Source organism: Camelina sativa, chromosome 9 (genome assembly GCF_030686135.1).
Source record: "Camelina sativa cultivar CO46 ecotype springtype chromosome 9, ASM3068613v1".
Taxonomy (NCBI): domain Eukaryota; kingdom Viridiplantae; phylum Streptophyta; class Magnoliopsida; order Brassicales; family Brassicaceae; genus Camelina; species Camelina sativa.
The window spans coordinates 40,167,013-40,187,961 of NC_141888.1; the positions used below are offsets into that span (position 1 = coordinate 40,167,013).

At 34.9% G+C, this 20,949-nt stretch overlaps 5 protein-coding genes across 6 annotated transcripts; 1 reads left to right on the forward strand and 4 right to left on the reverse strand.

The window, feature by feature from the left end:
• Positions 1 to 298: 298 nt before the first annotated feature.
• LOC104714094 (guanine nucleotide-binding protein alpha-1 subunit) lies at positions 299 to 4,721 on the reverse strand. 2 transcript variants are annotated; one of them, XM_087466386.1, is made up of 14 exons: positions 4,332 to 4,721; positions 3,652 to 3,819; positions 3,480 to 3,552; positions 3,201 to 3,238; positions 3,019 to 3,108; positions 2,769 to 2,846; positions 2,557 to 2,664; positions 2,339 to 2,440; positions 1,857 to 1,912; positions 1,231 to 1,365; positions 1,045 to 1,138; positions 890 to 949; positions 723 to 802; positions 299 to 615 (listed from the first exon to the last, which is right to left on the reverse strand). In XM_087466386.1, the coding sequence occupies exons 2-14, from the start codon at positions 3,709 to 3,711 to the stop codon at positions 438 to 440; spliced, it is 1,152 nt and encodes a 383-aa protein (XP_087322512.1). In that variant the 5' UTR covers positions 3,712 to 3,819; positions 4,332 to 4,721; the 3' UTR covers positions 299 to 437. The 2 variants fall into 2 exon arrangements, with proteins under 2 accessions (XP_087322512.1, XP_087322513.1); XM_087466387.1 differs by lacking the exon at positions 3,201 to 3,238 and having other exon boundaries at positions 3,019 to 3,135; positions 3,476 to 3,552; positions 4,332 to 4,570.
• Positions 4,722 to 4,887: 166 nt separating this feature from the next.
• LOC104714096 (agamous-like MADS-box protein AGL65) lies at positions 4,888 to 7,150 on the reverse strand. Its single transcript, XM_010431352.3, has 8 exons — positions 6,762 to 7,150; positions 6,235 to 6,294; positions 6,078 to 6,096; positions 5,721 to 5,791; positions 5,577 to 5,592; positions 5,406 to 5,473; positions 5,202 to 5,301; positions 4,888 to 5,110 (listed from the first exon to the last, which is right to left on the reverse strand). Exons 1-8 carry the CDS (start codon positions 6,944 to 6,946, stop codon positions 5,078 to 5,080), a joined length of 552 nt encoding a protein of 183 aa, XP_010429654.2. The 5' UTR covers positions 6,947 to 7,150; the 3' UTR covers positions 4,888 to 5,077.
• A 1,482-nt stretch (positions 7,151 to 8,632) lies between these two features.
• LOC104714097 (LRR receptor-like serine/threonine-protein kinase ERECTA) lies at positions 8,633 to 15,312 on the reverse strand. The gene is made up of 27 exons (XM_087466385.1): positions 14,521 to 15,312; positions 13,995 to 14,133; positions 13,828 to 13,899; positions 13,655 to 13,726; positions 13,494 to 13,565; positions 13,333 to 13,404; positions 13,160 to 13,231; positions 13,009 to 13,080; positions 12,838 to 12,909; positions 12,667 to 12,735; positions 12,501 to 12,572; positions 12,340 to 12,411; positions 12,118 to 12,189; positions 11,953 to 12,024; positions 11,812 to 11,883; positions 11,652 to 11,723; positions 11,453 to 11,524; positions 11,300 to 11,371; positions 11,137 to 11,208; positions 10,983 to 11,054; positions 10,724 to 10,792; positions 10,559 to 10,630; positions 10,388 to 10,461; positions 10,172 to 10,300; positions 9,735 to 10,082; positions 9,287 to 9,657; positions 8,633 to 9,179 (listed from the first exon to the last, which is right to left on the reverse strand). Exons 1-27 carry the CDS (start codon positions 14,615 to 14,617, stop codon positions 8,823 to 8,825), a joined length of 2,949 nt encoding a protein of 982 aa, XP_087322511.1. The 5' UTR covers positions 14,618 to 15,312; the 3' UTR covers positions 8,633 to 8,822.
• Positions 15,313 to 15,984: 672 nt separating this feature from the next.
• LOC104714100 (uncharacterized) lies at positions 15,985 to 17,481 on the forward strand. Its single transcript, XM_010431355.3, has 7 exons — positions 15,985 to 16,268; positions 16,369 to 16,408; positions 16,504 to 16,574; positions 16,659 to 16,753; positions 16,844 to 16,911; positions 17,006 to 17,116; positions 17,192 to 17,481. Exons 1-7 carry the CDS (start codon positions 16,067 to 16,069, stop codon positions 17,322 to 17,324), a joined length of 720 nt encoding a protein of 239 aa, XP_010429657.1. The 5' UTR covers positions 15,985 to 16,066; the 3' UTR covers positions 17,325 to 17,481.
• Positions 17,482 to 17,801: 320 nt separating this feature from the next.
• LOC104714101 (peroxisome biogenesis factor 10) lies at positions 17,802 to 20,885 on the reverse strand. The gene is made up of 11 exons (XM_010431356.3): positions 20,651 to 20,885; positions 20,535 to 20,566; positions 20,360 to 20,449; positions 20,193 to 20,287; positions 19,902 to 20,109; positions 19,740 to 19,809; positions 19,571 to 19,649; positions 19,350 to 19,483; positions 19,004 to 19,101; positions 18,516 to 18,592; positions 17,802 to 18,343 (listed from the first exon to the last, which is right to left on the reverse strand). The coding sequence occupies exons 1-11, from the start codon at positions 20,820 to 20,822 to the stop codon at positions 18,241 to 18,243; spliced, it is 1,158 nt and encodes a 385-aa protein (XP_010429658.1). The 5' UTR covers positions 20,823 to 20,885; the 3' UTR covers positions 17,802 to 18,240.
• Positions 20,886 to 20,949: the final 64 nt, after the last annotated feature.

Here is a 20,949-nt window from a genome sequence, read left to right on the forward strand (position 1 = left end):
AAAATTAAAAACGTTCGCTGTTCTGAAATCACGGTGGAGCCCATATGTTTTAACTATATTTCAGTTTTGTCATCGTATTTAATATATGTTCAGTTTCACCCCCTATACTTTTTTTTAGTATTGCGTATCAGTTTTTTAATCTGCAAATTTTTTCATGCTGTTCCGACACTAACGGTAAGTTGTAACTAATGGGAGTTTACAAGACTTTGGGTTGTGCACCCACTTCGAGAAACAAGAATGTTAACCAAAACATTGAGGATATAGAAGAAATAGTTGGGAGCCATCGAGAAACATCCAATTTCGAATCGGCAAGTTTTTTTTTTTTGTTTTGTTGTCCCGATAGATGAATTACACAGGTCGTCATTCAGGTTTTGAATTTTTCTTATATATAAAAAAAGGAGAGGTAAGTAATTTACTTGAGAGTTATAATAATAAGGTCATAAAAGGCCAGCCTCCAATAGATTTCTCCTTCTTAGCGTCTCATCTACAAGCTTGAACGTTTTCTTTACAAGCTTCTGGTCCAAAGCCGTCGTCCTGTAGATTTTGAATACCCTGTCCACTCTATCCGGCGCCGTGTTCTGGTAATATAATTCCTCAAACTTCTTCTTCACAAACCTTTTTTTTATTTCATCCAAGTCCCAAAAAACAAATGTAAAAATTCACAAGGTCAAAATTACCAGTAACAATTTAGTATATATCAGTAGTTTGGGGGACGAGCTTACTCGTATGCATGCTCGATCTCTTGTTTCCCACTTGAAACTGGTTGGTAATCTCTGAACCACTCGCAAACGTTCAACGGAACCTATGCACATGGAATAAAGAAAGTTTTATTAAACCACAAGACTTGCTTGCCTATATCTAAACAAATAAACTATGCTTCAGTTCTTACGTCTAGAACCTTCTTCTCAAATATGTCAAACTTGTTCAAGAACAGCATGAAGGATGTTTTCTGCGTCAGAGAACCAAATCTTTTGTAAACCACCAATCTCAAGAGTCTCTCTTTAACGTTTAAACCCAAAAGGATATAAAGAAAACAACAAAAACCTCGAAACAGGGCTGTTTCAGAACCCAGTCGAATAATTCCTTGGTCTCCATCATTCTGTTTTTCTGCTCGTCCTCAAAGAGCGTTTGGTCGTACCTATGATCAATACTCTCGGTTGTGATATATGATTATATGTGAACAGCAGCCCAAGGATACCTTCTAATTTATAATAAAATGAGCGAGCTTACTCGCTGATGGCAGCACAAAATATCACAGCAGTTACACCTTCAAACAGATGAATCCATTTCCTCCTCTCATTTCTCTGTCCACCCACGTCAAATAACCGGTAGACTTCACCACTTTTCTTATTCTCTCCCACAGGGCTGCAAAAAAATCAAGCTTTTACTACTCATATACCATCATAGGTGAATCCGTCTTAGGTAAAGGAGTGTTGTAAGTACATTCACGTCAACAACAAGTTTGATACTGGTATAGAAGTTAGTATGATTCTGTTAGTACATAAAAAAAATGGCAATCATAGGATCCAAGCTAGTGAGCAGTTTTATTCAATTTACACATCACTTGATTAACGAGAGAATCTACACTCCAATTTAAAATGCGATCAAATCTAGAAACCTACCATGCTTTTACACTGTTAGCTCTCTAGCTCATTGCGGAATGATTGTTCCTAAGCTGTCAACACAGCTACAGTTGACAACAAACTGCCTAGGCTAATTATAAAGCTTGTGCACCAGACTAAAAACTTAGGACGTATCAGACAGTTTCTCATCCTATTAACAAAGCTTGTGACCTGACTTGCATAAAAAATGCCCTATTAAACAGGCAGAAAGGTAAAATACAAAGTAGTTGGCACCTGAACTGTATTTCCACGACACCAGTTGTACGAACTCTTGCATAAAGAATGTCCTCCTGAAACACCAACATAGAAAAATATGCAACAATGAGGACACATTACAGAAGACGCATGCATGTCACAGAAAATGCAGATTGACCCTAGTCTCTAAAATTTGCCGGCACCCAAGAAGAAGATATGTGTTGTTCGGAAGCTCTTAAAACTGCACCAATGAGGACACATAACAACACATTTGGAAGCTCTTAAAACTGCACCAATGAGGACACATAGTCACAGAAGATGCAGATTGACCCTAGAAGATGTGTCGTTTGGAAGCTCTTAAAGCTATATATATATAGAATAGGATTAACTAGGCTATGAAAAGCAAAAGTCTACTGTTTGTTGATGAATTGATCCCGCGAGGCTGATCCAATGAATTCAACTCAGCCAGCTTATGTCACTACTTCCAATGTTTTCAACAAATAGTGATACTTAGGCTGTACCTTTGTTGGAATATAATTTATATCTGATAGTCTCTTCAAGTTCTCCATCAGATATTTCGTACAATCAGGAACTTGAATTTCATTACCACGAGCACATGTTTCCTACAAAATGAAAAATCTAGACATTCACATAAAAGTGCATACCAGGATAGAAGAATTGAAATCATGTATTCAACTTGGAGTGCAACAGTAAAGAAAATGGCCACACACAAACACACCTGGATTGCAGGATCCTTCCATAGTGTTTCTATTCCCTCAGCGAGGTCCTTTGTAAGACGTGGATAGTCTAACCTACCACCAATCTCAGATAGCTTCTCCCCAATTTCCTGATATTAGGATAACAAGTCGAGAACCATAAGATAATGTACTTTACAATACTCAAAACTCTAACAAAAGACAGCTCAAGTGACCTAAGAATTTGACCACTTACAATACTTTCAGTGGATAACATATATTTTGCAGAATCTGTTTCATTTTGAGCAAACTCCTTTGTTCCATCATGCAATAACTGTTCAACAATATAGAGTAGCTGATAAGCTACATGTACAACATACTAAGGTCAAGATATGACCATATTAATAATATATAACTGCTTCTCTAAAAAAATTTAATCGAAAGAACTCGAAAACGCCACCAATTAAAAGTATAAACCCAACAAAGCCATTTCAAATACTGCATACTTTTATAGTCTGGTAGACATTGGCATGGATCACTGGAACATAGCTCTTTAGTTCCCCTTCATCAAATCCCGTTTGGAAGAGAAGTTTTATCTGCAAATTTAGTAAGTTTGTCCCATTCTATTAACACAATTCATAAATAAATTTCAAGTGAAAGACTAAAACCAATTTTCCTTGTGACTTGCCTGCTTAAAAATTGTAGATTTTCCAGATTCTCCAGCACCTTTTTTACAGGAAGAATAGTCAAGAAGTTAGTGTAAACTCGCAAGTTAACAAAATACAGAAGGCGCAAAACTTCAGAGAAGTAGATATAAAGAAAAAGGTTTACACAGAGCAAGAAAGTCTAATGCAACAGCAGATCACTCTCCAAGTAGTTAACAAAATTTTACTCTATCTACATTGTTTCTATCCGCGCTAATAGATTGTCCATGATTGTATTTGTATATTAGCAAGAGATCACATACCAAGTAGCAGAAGCTTCCGAATATGCTTTTCAGCCTTTGCTTCTTGCTGTATCCGTCTTTCGATCTCAGCAGCCTGTAGATTAACCATGTGAACTCTTGAATCATCAGAACTAATACTTACATACATCGAATCAAATAGTGTTTAAAAGAGCCAAGAGCTAGTGATGTCAACCTGTGTATCCTCTTCAGTATCTTCAGTATGATGTCGACTTCTGCTGCAGAGTAAGCCCATGATTGTTTCTTTATCCCCACAGGTATATAAAAAAGGCCCACAGCTAACAACAAAAATCTTGAGCTTCCCAGCTACAGTTGCCTCTCATAAACAGAACAATGCTCACACCTAGTAATGAAACCATCCAGGAAAATACACTTATAATAAATCCTTCTAACATTCATGAATCATGATCATACATAAAGTTTCACTAACCAAAATGTTCAAAGAATGCAAGTCAAAAAAAAAAAAAGCACAAAACTTTACAATTTATTGGATTAGCACTTTCTAATGAAACAAGTTCAGTAGCATACCAATAACAAAATTGGAACTAGCTAACACCGTTTAACAAATTCAATAACTGTGAGAAAGCAACACTTCCACTACTGTAATCAGATCCAAAAAAAAAACATAAAAATTTCTCATTTTAATCAACAGCGACGACGAACTGATCTACAAACAAAACCCTAATCTTGGAAGAAACAAAAAAAAAAACCAATTCGAAACGAAATACAAAATAAATAAAATTAAATTAAAAACAGAACCAGGAGGACGAGGATAAGATCTGAGTAATAAAAAAACAAAACTTTGACAAAACACAGAAGAGCAAATTTGGGGGGAAAGAAGAAAGAAGAATTCACCTGAAGAAGGAGTGAAAAGAAAGTGAAGATTGGGGGGTAGGGAGCTCACAACAAGAAGAAGAAGGGAAGAAGGAAGAAAGTACAAAACAAGTTCTGAGAAGAGAGCAGAAGAAGAAGTACTTTTGTTTCTTTCTTCTACTACTTCTTACTTCTGCTTCTCTCCTGTTTCTATTATTGTTTTACCCCTTTCTTTCCGCTTTAATGTTTTTTGCCTTCACTCTCTCTTTTGGATGTATTTCAATTTGTTTGTATACCTCTATACATATTTATGTAATTTTTTTTTCTTTTTTTCTTTTCAAATTCAATATTTTATTTATTTGGTCAAAAAGTAAGAAAAATACTTAACAAAGTTAAGCAAAGGGGGAGACGACGAAATTACGCCGAAAGGTCCTGACTCCTGAGTGGTCAAATGTTGAAAAAAAGATGTGTGTTCTCGTGAAGAGAAGAAGATTAATTACGGAACCTATGCAAGCCTTTGTTTTTAATTATACTACTGTATTTTTTCAGTTTTTTAATCATTTTTTGGGGGACAAAATTAATGCATTATATGCATGTATTTTCACTTCTCCTTTATTTTAACTTAGGTTAATCATAAATATTATTGTATATATACTACAAAGGAATTATTAACATATCACATATGAGTCGCTGATGAAAATAATATATATATATATATGATACTTATTGTATAATATTTTTATCCACTTAGAACTGGTTAGATACAAAAATGTTTTATCATTTTGAAATCATATCATTATTTGCTGCTCTTCTTGGATTACCTGAAAGAGGATATAGATTTGTGTTAAAATTTCAATCATATTTGATATTTAGAATAAATATTCTTTATTATATATGTTAACAAGCAGTAACCTTTAGGATATTTTTGATATGGCTGATAGAAGAAGCTAAATAGTTTTCCATGATATTGAGTTGGCCTAAATCGTTAACTTCAGCTACATTCTTCCAGCCCCTTATATATTAGTAATAGAGATAGTTGTTTTAATAATTAACTAATGGTTGAAATTAAATTTTAGAAAATATTGAGTTTTTGTTAGTGGTTTTTTTCTTCATTACTCTAAAATTGACGTCTTCTCATCAAGCAATTTCCTGTTTTCTCTTAGTTCAGTGACCTTTATATCATCCTAAATTATAAAAAGTTATTGTGTTAAAACAATATTGATCTTCAAAAAACATTCAAAAACATTTCTTTCAAATATTAATTTTCCGCAATAAATATTTTTGTACCTGGATCACTTCACCTCTGCAAGAAATTATAGCTAAATTAGATCTAGTCTGCTGGATAATATATTTGCATATGTTTGAGTATAATCTATAAACTGTGTTTGACAAAAAAAAAAAAAAAACATCTATAAACTGTGTCATACATACCTGTCCGGCGAAAGATAATCAATTACTATGGGATCTTCTGCATCGTTTGTTTCCACCAATTTTTCCAACACCTTTATTATATGTTGACAAAAAAAAAAAGTTTCATATAAAAAAAAAAGAGACGAAAATGACTTAGTTGTTTGTTGCTAGCATAAATCTCTTAATCTTTTTGTATTCAGATTTTACTTTTACTAACTAAACTGATATCACATGGATAAACTTGTAAATGAATGAATAAATAATAAAAAAAAAAATAATTATAAATCATAGTCAATTTTAAAAATATATAAGAAATTGGCAAGTGAAAAATCAGACTTTATTTGATAATTAAAATATAATGTGATGAGTAAATCATACCTTTGTTGTGTAGGCTCGTCTAAATGAGTGCATACAACACCAAAGATAGCAAAAATCAGTTGTTTTATAAAAAAATAAAATAAAAAATAAAAAAATACAACAAAATCATGCAAATGTATTTAATGTAATAATAATATAAAAATCAGAAAGTCCAAACCTCTCTTCCCGTTCTTGTATTGAAGTACTGAGAAACTCCTTCAAAATTTGACTCAAAGATCTGCATTATCATAAGCAAATTTTTACGGAATTATATGTAATTTTTATAAAAATGGAAATAAATGTAAATTGTAAGCTGTTTTGTGAAAATAAAAAATATATATCGTATGATAACACTTCCTATACGACATGCGTTTACTGGTGCATTTTGATATTTCTTATAAATTCGCCTTGTCACTTCTAGTTTAGCTAGTTTTAAAAAATTGAACCAACTCTTTTTGTGTATGTTCATAACAAATTGTAATCGTTTCAAAGCAAATTTTATGAAAAGAAAACAAAAAAAAGGTGAAAAATATTTTATAAACCTCAAAAGAAAAAAATAGTATAGTTTTATTTTTCAAAAAATTATTTGTCTAAGTTAAAACATGATAATATATATGTTATGTTCAAAATACATATTTTAAAAACTTCTGATTAATTATTTTACACTTTGGAAAACAAAATAAAATTATTAAACAAATATTATACCTAGTACGAGTATGGAAAAGGGTAGGTTTTTCAGTGGGAGAAATGAGGATCATCATAATATTAATATCGCACAACAACGCTAATTCCTCTGCCTTCTTTAAAATTCCTTTTTTACGTTTTGAGTATTTGCTGCCTCTCTCTTTTGGGCACTCTATTTGCTTTAGGTCTAATTTCTTCCTCCCCATTATTTTTCTTCAGCTATTCTCTCTTTGTTTTTTTAGTGCTCTCCTCAAATTTATATAAAAAAGGGTTTGGAGGAAGTTGATCTTGGAATCATAAAAGATGTAATTGAAATAGAATCTTCATTAGATTAATGTGTTGTTTAATAATTATTATTATCTTTAATACTTTTAGATTTAGTTTCAGAAATTTTAATTGATGTCCTTAGTATGACATAAACAGTTTTTTCTTTGACACACAAGTGAATTTTATTATGTTCCATTTTTATTATATATTTAAGTGGGTGTTATTAGTTTGAGATTTGAATAGAGTTTTCAAGATTTTAAATGTTATGTACAATATGTTGTTATTAGATCAAGATTTTGTTAAACTTTGTTAAAGTTTAGTGTTATTAGTTTGTGATTTGTAAAAAACAATTTAAAATCTTAACAAATTTGGGTTATTGGAGTTAGACTTTTATAAATTCATTAAAAGTTTTGTGTTATTCAATTAAAACAAAATAATTTAGGATTGTTAATAAATTCAATTATTATGTTATTGGTTCATGATTTTAGATACTTTCTTTACAAAATAAAGTCATGGAAAATATCACAAAAATACATAAATTATTTGGAGCACTTTACAAGATTTTAAAAAATTCTTTAACAATCTTTCACTTATTCACTTTTAATGATTTTGCTCAACTCTTCAAAAATCTTTATAAATTAGAATTCAATAACACCCCTAAATTTAGTTGGATCCAAATACATTAAAACAATTAAATATTCATAATCTTACATTAGCATGTAACACAAAATTATATGATCATAATTAAATACGTTTTCCTACAAAATAATCAGATTGCTTTTCATTTTCAATGGTTTTTTTTATAACACATACCTTCATTCATTAGGCCAATAAACATGGCAACGGTTACAATATAGTGCCTCCAAACGAGAAACACCTACAATACAACAAAAACATGGAATACTCTACCAACGTACAAAAAGAGCGTTAAGTGTTAAACCGGGCAAACCACGTCATTAGTATCAAGTCTCCTTGATGTTGTCTAGTGATATGAGGGGAGTTGAAGCTTGAGCTTTGAATCCTGGAGAGCGGTTCTAGCCTGTTATGTATGATCCTTTTAATTTTATTTTCAATGATTGATTGTAAAAACAGTAAAAATAGCATGGAATCTAAAAGAAGTTGGATGATAAACCAAATTTAGAAAGCTAAGGCTTTCTAAAACCAAAGACGGGTGTATTAAATTTAGTATTTCATATGATTTGAATTTTTATATGATTTTGATTATTTTAGGAAAGTTGATATGATTTATTGTAAAATTCTTTTAAATCTCACCTAATTAAAATTATGAGATTTAGATTTCTATATTTTTTAACTAAGAAAACCCTCTCAAACCCTCTCTTATTTTACAGAGTCATTCAAAATCAAATCCTCAAAATATTTTCAATAATAGTGGATTTTATTAAACATTTAAAAATCCAATAACATAAGATTTATAAAATTTTACACCAATCTCTTAATATGCTAAGTGGTTTAAATCTCTTAGTACACTAAGTGGACCAATCATCTCCTATTTGTCATTCTTTTGAGATTAAAATTTCACAACATTTGTTTTAAGGTTATGATTAATTTGGAGCCGAAACAGTTCAACACATTCTTTATTTTTTAAAAATAGTAGGTGGGTTACCTTTCCGGAAACATAAGTTTGGATAGAAATAGGAACTTGGAGTGCCAGTCTGAGGATATTCACACACTTGTCTAATAATAATAAGGCAGTGCATAAATTTTTACATGAGAACAATAATTTTCTAACAGCTTAATGCAACAAAAACGATACCGTTTTGTAGAGTTTTCTCCTAAGATAAAAAGTAATTCACACTACTCACTGTTCTGAGAAATAACTTGTCCAAACCGAAGAAAGAGCTGAGCATCAGAAGCACTCATGGAAGAGCAATTGACAGAGTGAGGAGTCTTGAGATTCGCATACTCATCGACGTAGCACGAACCAGCCAGCGCTGCTGACGTGTCTGTCACAGCAGGTGGCTGCTCCGACATCATGAAGCTGCCGAGTACACGAGTCACCTGGTGCATCGTAGGTCGATCACTTGGCTGTCTTTTGGTGCATAGGAGTGCCAATTGGAAAACTTTCTTCACCACACCGAGATCCTTACACGTCGATGTGATGTCTGGATCTGCCATTTCCATTACTTCATTGTTCCCCGTCTTTGACATTATCTGATGTGCAAGTGAATCAATGAAAACAAACTTACTTAGAAACATACATAGCCAATGTGAAAACAGAACAGAACAGCTGAAACCAGAACAGACAAGGAAGGACAAACCAGATGGTGGAGATTAGATTCATCATCGACGGCTTTCCTTCGGGTTAACAACTCAAGCAGCACTATCCCATAACTGTAGACATCGGATTTCTCAGTGAGACGTGAAGTGCGAGCATACTCGGGATCTATGTAACCAATCGTGCCCATAACGTAAGTTGAAGTATGTGTCTTTGACACACACAGGCTTTTAGCAATTCCAAAATCTGTCAAACGAGCCTCTAAATCTTTGTCCAAGAGAATATTGGACGATTTCACGTCTCTGTGTATGATCCTTGGACTACAGTCATGATGTAGATACGCTAGTCCTTGTGCTGCACCATATGCTATCTTAAGCCGTGTGTCCCAATCAAGAGTTTTCTTCTTCGTAGGGCCTTCACAATACAGAAGCAAAGATGTTATGTAACAGAAGAGACAAATGAAGGTTTTTGTTTTGGGCGATGAGACTTACCATGAAGAAGATCCCAGAGGCTGCCATTTTCCATGTAGTCATAGAACAGAAGACTCCCCAAGTGTGAGAGGGAATAGGCTTGTAGGCTCACAAGATTTCTGTGCTTGATGCTACTTAGCATCTCGAGTTCGGTCTCAAACTGTTTCATTGACTGTGGGTTGTGAGAGTAGAGCCGCTTAATCGCAACCGGTTTGCAGTTCTTCAAAACACATTTGTATACAGTGCTTGATGCTCCATGCCCAATGATATATTTCTCACTCAGATTCTCTGTCATTCTCATGATATCCTCATAAACGTGGAGTGCCATGTTCATATGAAGGATGACGAGCTTCGGGGTTGAATAGGTTACTGATGTCACCAACAAGTTTAAGGATTAGCTAATGAATTACAATAGTGGTAGGGGAAGAAAATTTAGTAAAGCGGTTTGGAGAGTATACCTGGTTTGTCAAGTGATCCATCAAGAAAAGGAGGAGGATTATGCGGCCGGCATGCTGCTATTAAGACCATAAGAAGGATCACAAGTCCCCCAATAGCTATTCCAAGAATAGCTGCTCTAGAGATTGACACTGCATACAAAAAAAAAAAAGATGGAAACATAAGCTTCTATTATCTTTAGGTTTTGTGAATGGAAGCTTTTAGAAGAACGTAATCACCTCGTACAGTTGGATGAGAATTACGACAGGGTGAGTTTAGCCAACTACCACAAAGACCAGGATTGCCAATGAAGCTTTATCCAAAACCAAAAACAACAGAGATGAACTATGGTCAAACATTAGCCAACAAAAAAAAAATGCAGAATAGCAAAACTTGCTAAATTCCCATACCTGTCTGGTGAAAATCTTGAGAAGTTATTGGTCTTAGGGATATCGCCTTCCAGGTTGTTGTGAGATACATTCCTGTAAGAGTTAGTCATGATTGCATGGTTACATTCTTAGCACAAGATGCTTACAGAGAGACAAAAAGTTTTCAGCACCAATGTGACTACTTACAATACATTCAAACTGGCGCAGTTGGCTAATGAACCAACATTACCAGTCAAGTTATTATTTTCCAGTCTCCTGCAAGCAGTTTTAAGAAACACAACTTTAGATAATCATCAACCCATTATTTGTTTCTGGATTGCACATAGTGACCACATCGACTATGTTCAAATTTTTATCTTGATTTAATTCATTTAACAGAAGTGTGTATTACAACACTGATACAACTCATCAACAGCATGGAAAGGGTAAGAGGAAGATTACTCACAGCAAAATTATGTTCTGCAATTGGTTAAGCTCTTCTGGAATTGGGCCCGAGATATCATTATAAGAAAGATCTCTGCAACCACAAAACACAAATTCAGAACAGTAATGTGATATATGGAAAAACTCCAATTAAGCAAATAGAAGATACTTCTTACATTTCCATGATGCTTCTTAGATTTCCAAAGTCGCCTGGAACTACACCGGTTATATGATTTCTGCTCAAGTTCCTATATCAAGAATGCACGATTTCACAACCCATTTGCATCTTTTACTAGAGGAAAACAATAGATTGGAGTTGGAGGTCTCATGGATGCTCACATCTTGAGAAGATGCTCCAGATCACCAAGGGAAGAAGGAATGATGCCATTTATCTTGTTGTTGGAAAGATCCCTTCAAATGTCAGAAAATAAATAACAGTGGCACACGGCACATATGAAGATGTATACTTCACATAAAACAAGAAACACTTACAATGTATCTAAATTACCGATACGAGATAGCTCAACTGGGATTGGACCTTTGATATTGTTGTTGGAAAGATTCCTGGTTGAACCAAAGGCAACCAAAAACTTGGCAGTCAATGGCATAAAATTAAAAAAAAAAAAAAACAAAAGCTGCGGAACCATGTCAGATAAAAGATATCAGAAAGATTCTCAGTGCCAATACTTACAGGTAAGTCATGCTTTCTAGCTTTTGAAACGCTCGTGGTATGGTGCCGCTAAACTTGTTCCCATGAACATTTCTACAGTTACATTAATGAGACACAAAATCATATAAAGCAACAATCTTGAACATTCCAGTGTAAAGTTCTAAGAGAAAGAGATACATACAAGCTGTTTAGGTTAGTACAGGAGCTCAGATGATCAGGTATAGGTCCTTCTAGATTATTGTTGGCCACATTCCTATATGTATATAGTTCACATCAATATTAGAACATCAAAAACATGTCAAGCATAAGGAGAACTACTTACAGATCAAACAAGTCAGTAAGCTTCCCTAGCTCCGGTGGTATGTGACCTGTAAGATGATTATCGTTGAGCTCCCTGCACAAAATATTGTACAAATTTTTAATGATTATACAAAAGTTCATAATATAATGTGTGGGAAAGATAAGTTAAGGAAAAGGTTGGTCGTACAGGTAATGGAGTTTTGACATGTTTCCAAGCTCAGGTGGAATCGAACCAGTCAGCTTGTTACTGTGCAAATACCTAGAGATAAAGCCAAAATGATAATCACTATCATTTACAGGGTACGAATCACAGACTTCAAATTGAAAACTAAACTCTAATGAGTCATTAGACTTTCATTTTCTAAAATTGAACTTCTACTAATGAAGAGAGTATGCCCGTAAAAATTACAATTTCTCAGTGAAAGTCAGATTTCCCAGAATCGGAGGAATAGGTCCACTCAACAAGTTGCTACTTAAATCTCTGCAAAAGAAAAAAAGAAAAAAAAATGGAACCATTAAGGTCATGAAATTCTTATAAGTAGCTTGGTTGGTTAGAAGAAAAGTACTTACAACACTGCAAGGGCTTGCATGAGACCAATCACTGATGGAATCTTCCCAGAAAGCTGATTGCCTTGCAATGATCTAAGATGATCAAGTGATGTTTATCAAAACAAAAGGCTAGCCAAAATTTGAAAGCAAAATATTTGTGCAGATCGGTAGAGAGGCGAGGACTAACAATGTTGCAACTTGCAGAAAGCCGATGTCAAAAGGGATCTCACCAGTAAGCTGATTGTAGGACAAGTCCCTAGGTTCATAGTAAGCAAATCAATTCAGTAGCTTTTCCCAAGTAACCAAACTGCAGTAAGGATGTATAGTAGCAGAGAGAGAGAGAGAGATAGGCACATACAAAACCTGGAAGGCAGTGCAATTTCCTATTGTCCCAGGTATACTACCTGTCAAACTGTTGTTTCTCACGTCACTGATTCAATACAAAAAAAAAACAAAGTCAGAGATATTCATACTGGAAAAAGAACTAATCATACAATTCAGATGGGCAAGAAGATGTTTATAGACTCACAAATACCAAAGACCAGTCAGCTGACACAAATCTGGAGAAATGTTACCAACCAAGTTGTTTCCTCGCAACCCACTGCTCATCATATTACAAAAAATCAATACAAGGCAATGAAAGAGAGACATTAACATACTTCAAACACATTGACACTTACAGATACTGAAGAACTTCATTCCAGTATATAAGTCTTGGTATCTCACCACTAAGTTTGTTCTGTGCCAGGTCCCTGGAAATTTTTCACAAAACAATCGAAATGTCACATTTTGATCATCTAATATAGTAATATAGTTAAATGTACTACACATGTAAGCATCAGAGCCAACATACAGAATCTTCAGGTTTGGAATCTGAGAAAGCGTTGAAGGGATCGGTCCTATCAATTGGTTATTCTTCAGAATCCTGTCAAAAAGTAGAATTTATATTCCACATGGTGAGTTATATTTAGCAATGACATATGAAGACTGGTAGGAGAATAAATAGCTACTTACAGTTGTTCAAGTTGCTTCAACTTCGAAATCGAAAACGGTATGTCTCCACTTAATTCATTGAAAGACAAATCCCTAAATAAAAAACAACATGAACACACTTCATCCTCTGTACTTCCAAGAACAAAATTAATGGTAGTAAACACCTATATCACTGTTCTTACAAGTTTTGCAAAGAAGAACAGTCTCCAATCTCATCAGGGATTTGCCCAGACAAGCGATTACCTTTAAGATCACTGCTTTAGAAAAAGAAACCAGAAGACAAAGTAATTAGCACAGCGTTACACAAAAATAGATAATTTAATGTTATGCTACAGTAATTTTTCGAAACTGTTACATGGATAAGAGGCTCTTAAGATCTCCAATAGCAGGTGAGATTTCTCCATCAAGATTCAAATCTGACAAATTACTACAAAACATACAACACACAAAACAAATTACAACTTTTTCCCCACAAGAACACGAAAGAAAAGAAAAAAAAATCTCTTTCACTATGAAACTTACAGAGCAACAACATTGAAGGTGACATTTTCACAAGAGACACCTCTCCAGACACAATAATCCGAAGAAGGTGAAGCTGTCCAGTCATAAAGAACATTGTTGACATCTTTGAACGACTTCTTAATCTCCAGCAACGTTGCTCCTTTAATTTATATTTTATTAACACACGCACAAGCAACAAAAACAAATATTTGTCAGTTCTTGAGAAGAAAAAACTTAAAAAGTCCTTAAAAATTCAACTTCCAAGAAAACAAAACTCAAACCCTAATTTATTCAAAGCTTCTTTAGATTTCTTTAAATTAGACCCACAAAGTCAAAAAAACCCATTACAAAAGAAATAAATAACAAGTACCCAGATCTCATTTTCACCACAGAAGTTTCAAAATCAAATAAAAATATCATTTTTAGTTTCTTCAACTTAAAAAGAAAAAAAAAATCATTTCCTTGCTCAAACTAAAGAAAGAAAGCTTGAGCCTTTATAAGAATCTTGAACTCAAAGAAACATGCATCAGTATAAAAAAAAACATACCCTCATCTGAATTCACAGCAGTACTCCCAAAGCTCAAACAGATGAGAAAACCCAAAAGAACAATATCTCCAAACAGAGCCATTTTTCTCACCACCATACACAGCCTTAAAACGACTTAAAAAACGACTGCGTTTTATGCTACACTAAAAGCTTTTCAAGTCTCCATGAAGAAGAAGAAGGAGAGAAAACAGAGGACAGAGAAGAAGAAGAGAACCATATTATGTACCGACATTAGATTTTTTTTTAATATAATTTGAGCAACTCAAAAATTATGTTTTTAGATCTTTTCTTTTTTTATATAAATTTCACCGTGAGAAAAAAAAAAAAAAAGTGTTGATTTTTTATCGTTCCATCACATCCTTACTGACGAAAATTTACAGTGTGGTTTCATTGAGTGCTCAGACGACAGAAACACAGACTGAGATAGAGAGATGGAGAGAGAGAGACTTTAAATGTGGGTTTAAAGAGAGGAGATTGTACAAGTGTAGGGACTGTGTGTGTGAGAAGAGACGAAGGGAAGAAGAATTATTTGCGAGGATAAAGTTAAAAACCCCATCATCTTTTTTTTTTTTTATCTCTCTGCTGCCAGAGTTCTGAAGCTTTGCAGTAGAGAGAGATAGAGAGTAGAGTAGTGAGAGGAGGTGTCCTTTCGTTTTTTGCAATTTCTCTCTCTCTTGAAGGGGTAAAAAGGTCATAATAAATGTTGATGAAGGACGAACATGTTAATGGTGGCAGTGGTGAATAAAGGAGGTCGCTTTCGCTGCCAATACTTGCGAGTCTTTGTCTCTCTGTGCCTCTGTATTCACAGATGACCCATATCAATAACAAATCATTATGATGGCTACTTTCGTCATTTCGTTTTTCTATAATCAATCCCCTAGTGTCACATTTGCTTACATTTTTAGGTAATTTTTATTACTACCATGTTCTTCTTAGGTATTGGAACTTAATATTGTATTTAGAGTATTGAGCAATTGATCTTTGGCTAGCTTTCTTTTATTGTCCTCGAGGATTAGTTGTTCAATCGTTTATCCTTCAATAATCTTGCTCACTACTACTCCACTGTCTTCTATAGCGAATCCAGTAATCGTGCTCCACCACAGAACAATTCTTCTTCAATCATGATATCAAGCTGGTCAATATGAGGAATCCTAACTATTATGACCACATTGGTCTTGTTCTTGTTGTTTCAGATCGACTTACAATAACTTCATATTATCATTCTTGGAGATGTTCTGTAGGGGATGGCTTTGAACATGGAAAATAAACTTGGTTTAAATACTAGTACGATCTTAACACACATGTGAATCATTGAGAGACTATGGAGCTTAGTCAAGATGCAGTTATATCGTTGTTACTTGGTTAATTAATTTTGAAGGCAAATAGATTAACAGACAATAATATTTAAAGTTTCACTCGCAACGGCAAACCTTCTGATTCTATCCAAGTCTTTCCTTCAATTCTGTTCCACGTCATCTGCCACGTCTTCTCTGAAGTGGCTTCTTCATCTTCTTCTTCTTAAAAAATAGTGTTTAATGGTGATAAGATGCCTCTAGTGTTGTTGTTATCCCCAATGACATCACTTCACGCTACGCCGACGAGCCTCACGCTTCGCCACTATTCGAACCGCACGAAGCTCACCTGCGCAGCTACAACATTATCACCACCTCCGCCATGGAAACAGAGCCGTCGAGTTATCTCCGTCTCCTTCTTCCTCTCTCGTCTCCTCCTCCTCCCCCCTAACAACGGTTCTCTTCAATTTCACCAATTCGATTGAATAATAATCATTATTGATTCGAGTCTTACTCTTCTCAAATTTTCGTTTCTTGTATGTTGTTGATGAATCAGATGCCATGGCTGGTACCTTAATTGATAAATATGTCAAGAGGTAACTTTTTTAGTCTTTTGATGATATCTCAACTTAGATTTTGGAAAATGCTTTGTGTGTGTAAAAAACATTTATCTATAACGTAATAATAATAGGAAAAAACTTGATCCACTTGAAGCATATGTACCACCAGTGATTCTAGCTCAGCTACAGATTCAGGATCTTGGTAATTTTTTTTCATGTGTTCTGTTCTTTTAACTTCTTTGTTATATATTACAAACAACTAAATCTATTTTGAATGATGTTGGAGAGGGATTTTTGAATGTGGAGAAACCTGAATTCGAGGCGTGTAGACGCCAATTACGTTCTGGTCCTGCTAGTTCTCTTCGTGTTAACATTCGAGCTGTAAGTTTTTTAAAAGCTCACTCACAATTCTTGTTTTATTTTGTTTCTGTTTGATGAATTTAAATGTGTAATTGAAAAAACTCTTATCAGGTTGCTCAGTATGCTTCAGATGATGGTTTTTCCAAAACTGCGACTGATGATGTTGATCGATGTTTAAGGTAACTCATGTTTCTTTTGTTTGGTTTAACTTTACACAGCGAATGATGTTGACCTATGTCCGGTTTTGTTTTTGTTTTTGGGGGCGGTGTAAAGAGCATTGGAAGAACTGGATTCGTTGTTTCTACGAGCGTCGAGGAAAGATTCAAAAGCTACTGTTCAATTGATGAAGTCTCAGCTTGGAACAGCGTTAACCGCTCTGGACAGGTAAATAAGTGCATACAAGCATATAAACACAGCGTACCGACAGGAGAATGTTTTCTAACTGAGCTGAACTTGCAGCCTTCTACAAACGGTTCCTTCTCAAGTACTTGATAAAGGGAAAGCTATGGTGGAAGTCTACAGATCAGCATCTGAACAAGATGCCAATGTTTCAGACTCCCCTGAGATACAGCAGCTCCAGTCCATACTGTGATTTACCTCTCAACACAGACTTTTTACTATTCCAAAGTAGTTGTCCATCTTACAACATTGGTATCAAAACTCTTCTGATTTTATGTATATCCTGTATCCGTGTTCAACATTTGCATATATTAAAACCTGTTCAGTAGTAGTACGACAGGTTTTACCAACTCAGCATCTAAAAACATATCGGCATATACCAAACGTATACAGCTATTCAGTTATGTGATGATGACACATTCATATTTCTCTATCAACTTATAACCATTTTATAGAAGAAACTGCAACATCCAACATCATTGTCTCTACCAACAAGCTAAGACAACTAAGATGTATAATAGAACCAATTCTGGAGCACAAAATCCTTCGTGTCATCGTGTGTCTGTTGAGGATCGATCCATATGCAACTTTCTTCAGGTTTCAGTTATTGCCATCTTAGACACTATATTGTTGCTGGCACTCTCAAACTCTAGATCTTAGAGTTATTCTATTTCTCCAAAAACAGGAGTTTGTGTCGTTAACATTAAAATTGTATTGTCTACAATGAGATTTTCTTGTCTTGTTGTAATAGATCTCTAATTGAGATAATTATACGTAAAAAAGTAATATAGAATGTTAAAGACCACCTAACAAACCTCTGTGATTTCTGCACTAAATATCATATATAAAGGGATAGGCATCGGACTGAGAATGAAGTTTCAAGTACATTTATTCTATGTCTTCCCATAACTTGATGATCTGAGATTCTAAGTCCAAAGCCAAAACAGAGTCCATTCCTTTACCAGATGCACTGCCCAAAGTTGTCACCTAAGAAGCTTGTGTGGGCTAAGGAGAAACGGAAACTCCTTGAGCTTGTTTTGCTCTTTGATTGTCATCGTCTTTGCTGCATTGCCTTTCTGCAGTGTGCTGTCGTTGTTGATCCATTGTGCTTAAAAATCAGAATGATACAAACAAACCAAACTTGAATGGGTATTGGGCGTTCGACAAAGTGGACATTCTTGCTTCTCATTGCACCACTCCATAATGCAGCTCCTGCACATCATATATGACTTTTGAACATAAGTACAATGTTTCAGTGTCCAATTTGGATTGTTGATTCTGTAATTTGAGTGAATATGTGTTGTCGATACAAGGCTCAACTTATCAAAGCAGTCTGAACCAACTGGACATCAAGACACTAAAATTCTTCCGAAAGGTATATTACCAACAAAATACGTGACCACAAGGTGTGGCGGTTGGATGCTGACGGTTGCTTAAGCAGAGTGTGCATTTCCCTACTGCCTGCATCCACAATACATAACAAGGTAAACATCTAACATCATAAGTGTACAATATTGATTTTACCAAAACGAGAGAAAAATAACCCCATCTGGATCTTTAATACAGATAAGCAACAGAATCGTCCCAAAGTAGGATTAACATATAACCTCATCTCACTAGAAACTAAATGTAGAGCGGGATCAGTCGGGTGGCCATCTACTCTTATCAGATATCATGAGACTAAACTACCATTTGTTTTTCTTTATCCCACCTATACAAAATAACCTTCGATTAAGGGTATGGATTTTACTAATAGGTATGTGCCTCTCTTTCAAGTATATACCTTTTGTTCTTTTCCAACAATGATCACTATTCAGGATATTAACCATTTCAACGTAACAGAGGTTTCTAACTTGTTTATAATTAATTTACCTCCATTGTGGAAGCTGAATCGGAGGTGGACCAGTTTCCCTTTTCAGCTTCTGAAGCTATCAAATTTCCCTCTTCGTTTAAAACAGGTAACCCTCTTCCTGCAAGAGCAATACCGAAACTATATAGTTGGAATGTGAAAAAAGGTGATGCATAAAACGCAAAATATTTCAGTCTATGTTACCATCCTGTCTCATATTCTTTCCTAGAGAGCTGTGGTGCCAATTCAGATAATAATTTATTGAAATTTTAATATTAACAATCTCAGATATACATCCTCCACAATAATCCTTAATGTTGGGAATTTCTACATCACTAAAATTGATAATAAAAGACATAAAAGCCAGACCTCCTGAAGTTTGATAAGATCCTATGGATGCCTGCTGAACTGAGCTTGTGATAGATGATAAATTACTCCGACGCAATCCCTCAGCAGCAAGGATACACAACTGGACTAGAAGGAAAACCCCAAGAATTTGGTATCTGCTCAGCAAGACTTAAGGGATTTCAGTTACTATGTGATAGTAAAAATCGACAGCTGTAGGTGGAAGAAGACAAAAAGATCATTACCTAGGTCTCTGATTCAGTTGCTTTCCTATGAAAACATAACGAACCCCTGATGCACGTTTCGATATATGGTAATACAAACCTGAAAAGAAACGAAGATTACTAGTTCAGAACATTACAAAAACAGTCTGCACAGGCTCTACAAGTGTTAAATAATTCTAACAAAGTTCACCTTCAAAGTAGAAGAGCATTAAATTGGCACGCAAAACCAGTTGTAAGACTTCACGAGCAACAGGGAGAACCTGAAAGCACAATCTTGGATTAAAGCAACTGGCAACAACAACTTTAATTTAAATGAAACATGATTATTAAACTCCTAAGAGGTATACATTACCACAGGCCATCTCTGAATAGATCGGTGCCACAATCTCTTGAATCTATCTTTTAACCTAGATACTACAGAAGCCGAAGTTTCAAGTTGAGAAGAAGATGGAAGATCTATCATTGTTAGTGACTGGATCTGACTACCACTCTCCCGGGGACTATCACCAAAAAAATCATCAGACTCATCAAAGGTGACTGCTTGCGTGGCAGCTCGAGTACTGCAAACAATTATATTCATTTCAGCAATACTTCACTCACAAGAGTCAAATCTTCCATTGTAAACAACAATAAGAAAAAAAACCTAATTCTGTCTGCAATATATGGAACTGCGGTCTGGTACAAAATGAACAAAGCACGTCTAGCTGGTGTAGGTGAGAGTCCATAAGGTCCTGAAACCTAAATTAGATTGTTCAACATCAGCAAAAGCAAAAAACCAATCTTCCAACATAAGAGTAAAAGCATAAGAACCTGTATAATGTCACAGTATTCTTCTCCTAAAGTTTGCTGGCCTGAACCTGTGGTTAGAACATAGTAAAGCATCTGCCCAAGAAGCTTCATCTGAACAACAACAACAACAACAGAAGCTCTCTCTAATCACAATTCTCAAAGAAACTCCATAAAACTTGGTGTAGGAAGCGTTTACCTCTTTCTGGTAAGCGAGAGCGATTCTTGTACCTAACAGTGATCGAAATTAGTGCAAAACTTGGGATAAAATCAATGCAATTGGAAAGAGGATGATGATGAAACAGTTTTAGTTACCGAAAAGGTGACGGAAGGCATCGCGGCAAGCTTCGTGGATGAAAGAAGCGTATTGATCGTCTTTTTCAGCAGCTCTCATAACCTCCGGCTGAGCTGCTAACGGGAATTGCCTGATTCCGCCGCTCGAACCGGGTTCATCCTGACCCGGACCCGATTCCCCACTAAGCCTCATCGTTTCTTTTTTTCGTGCCTTCGATGGACTAATTTCCCCCGAATGAATGAATGATGATGATGTTTTATCGGCTTTTGATATTTCCAACTCAACCGAGAAAAAAACAAAAAAAATCCTGGTCAATCGG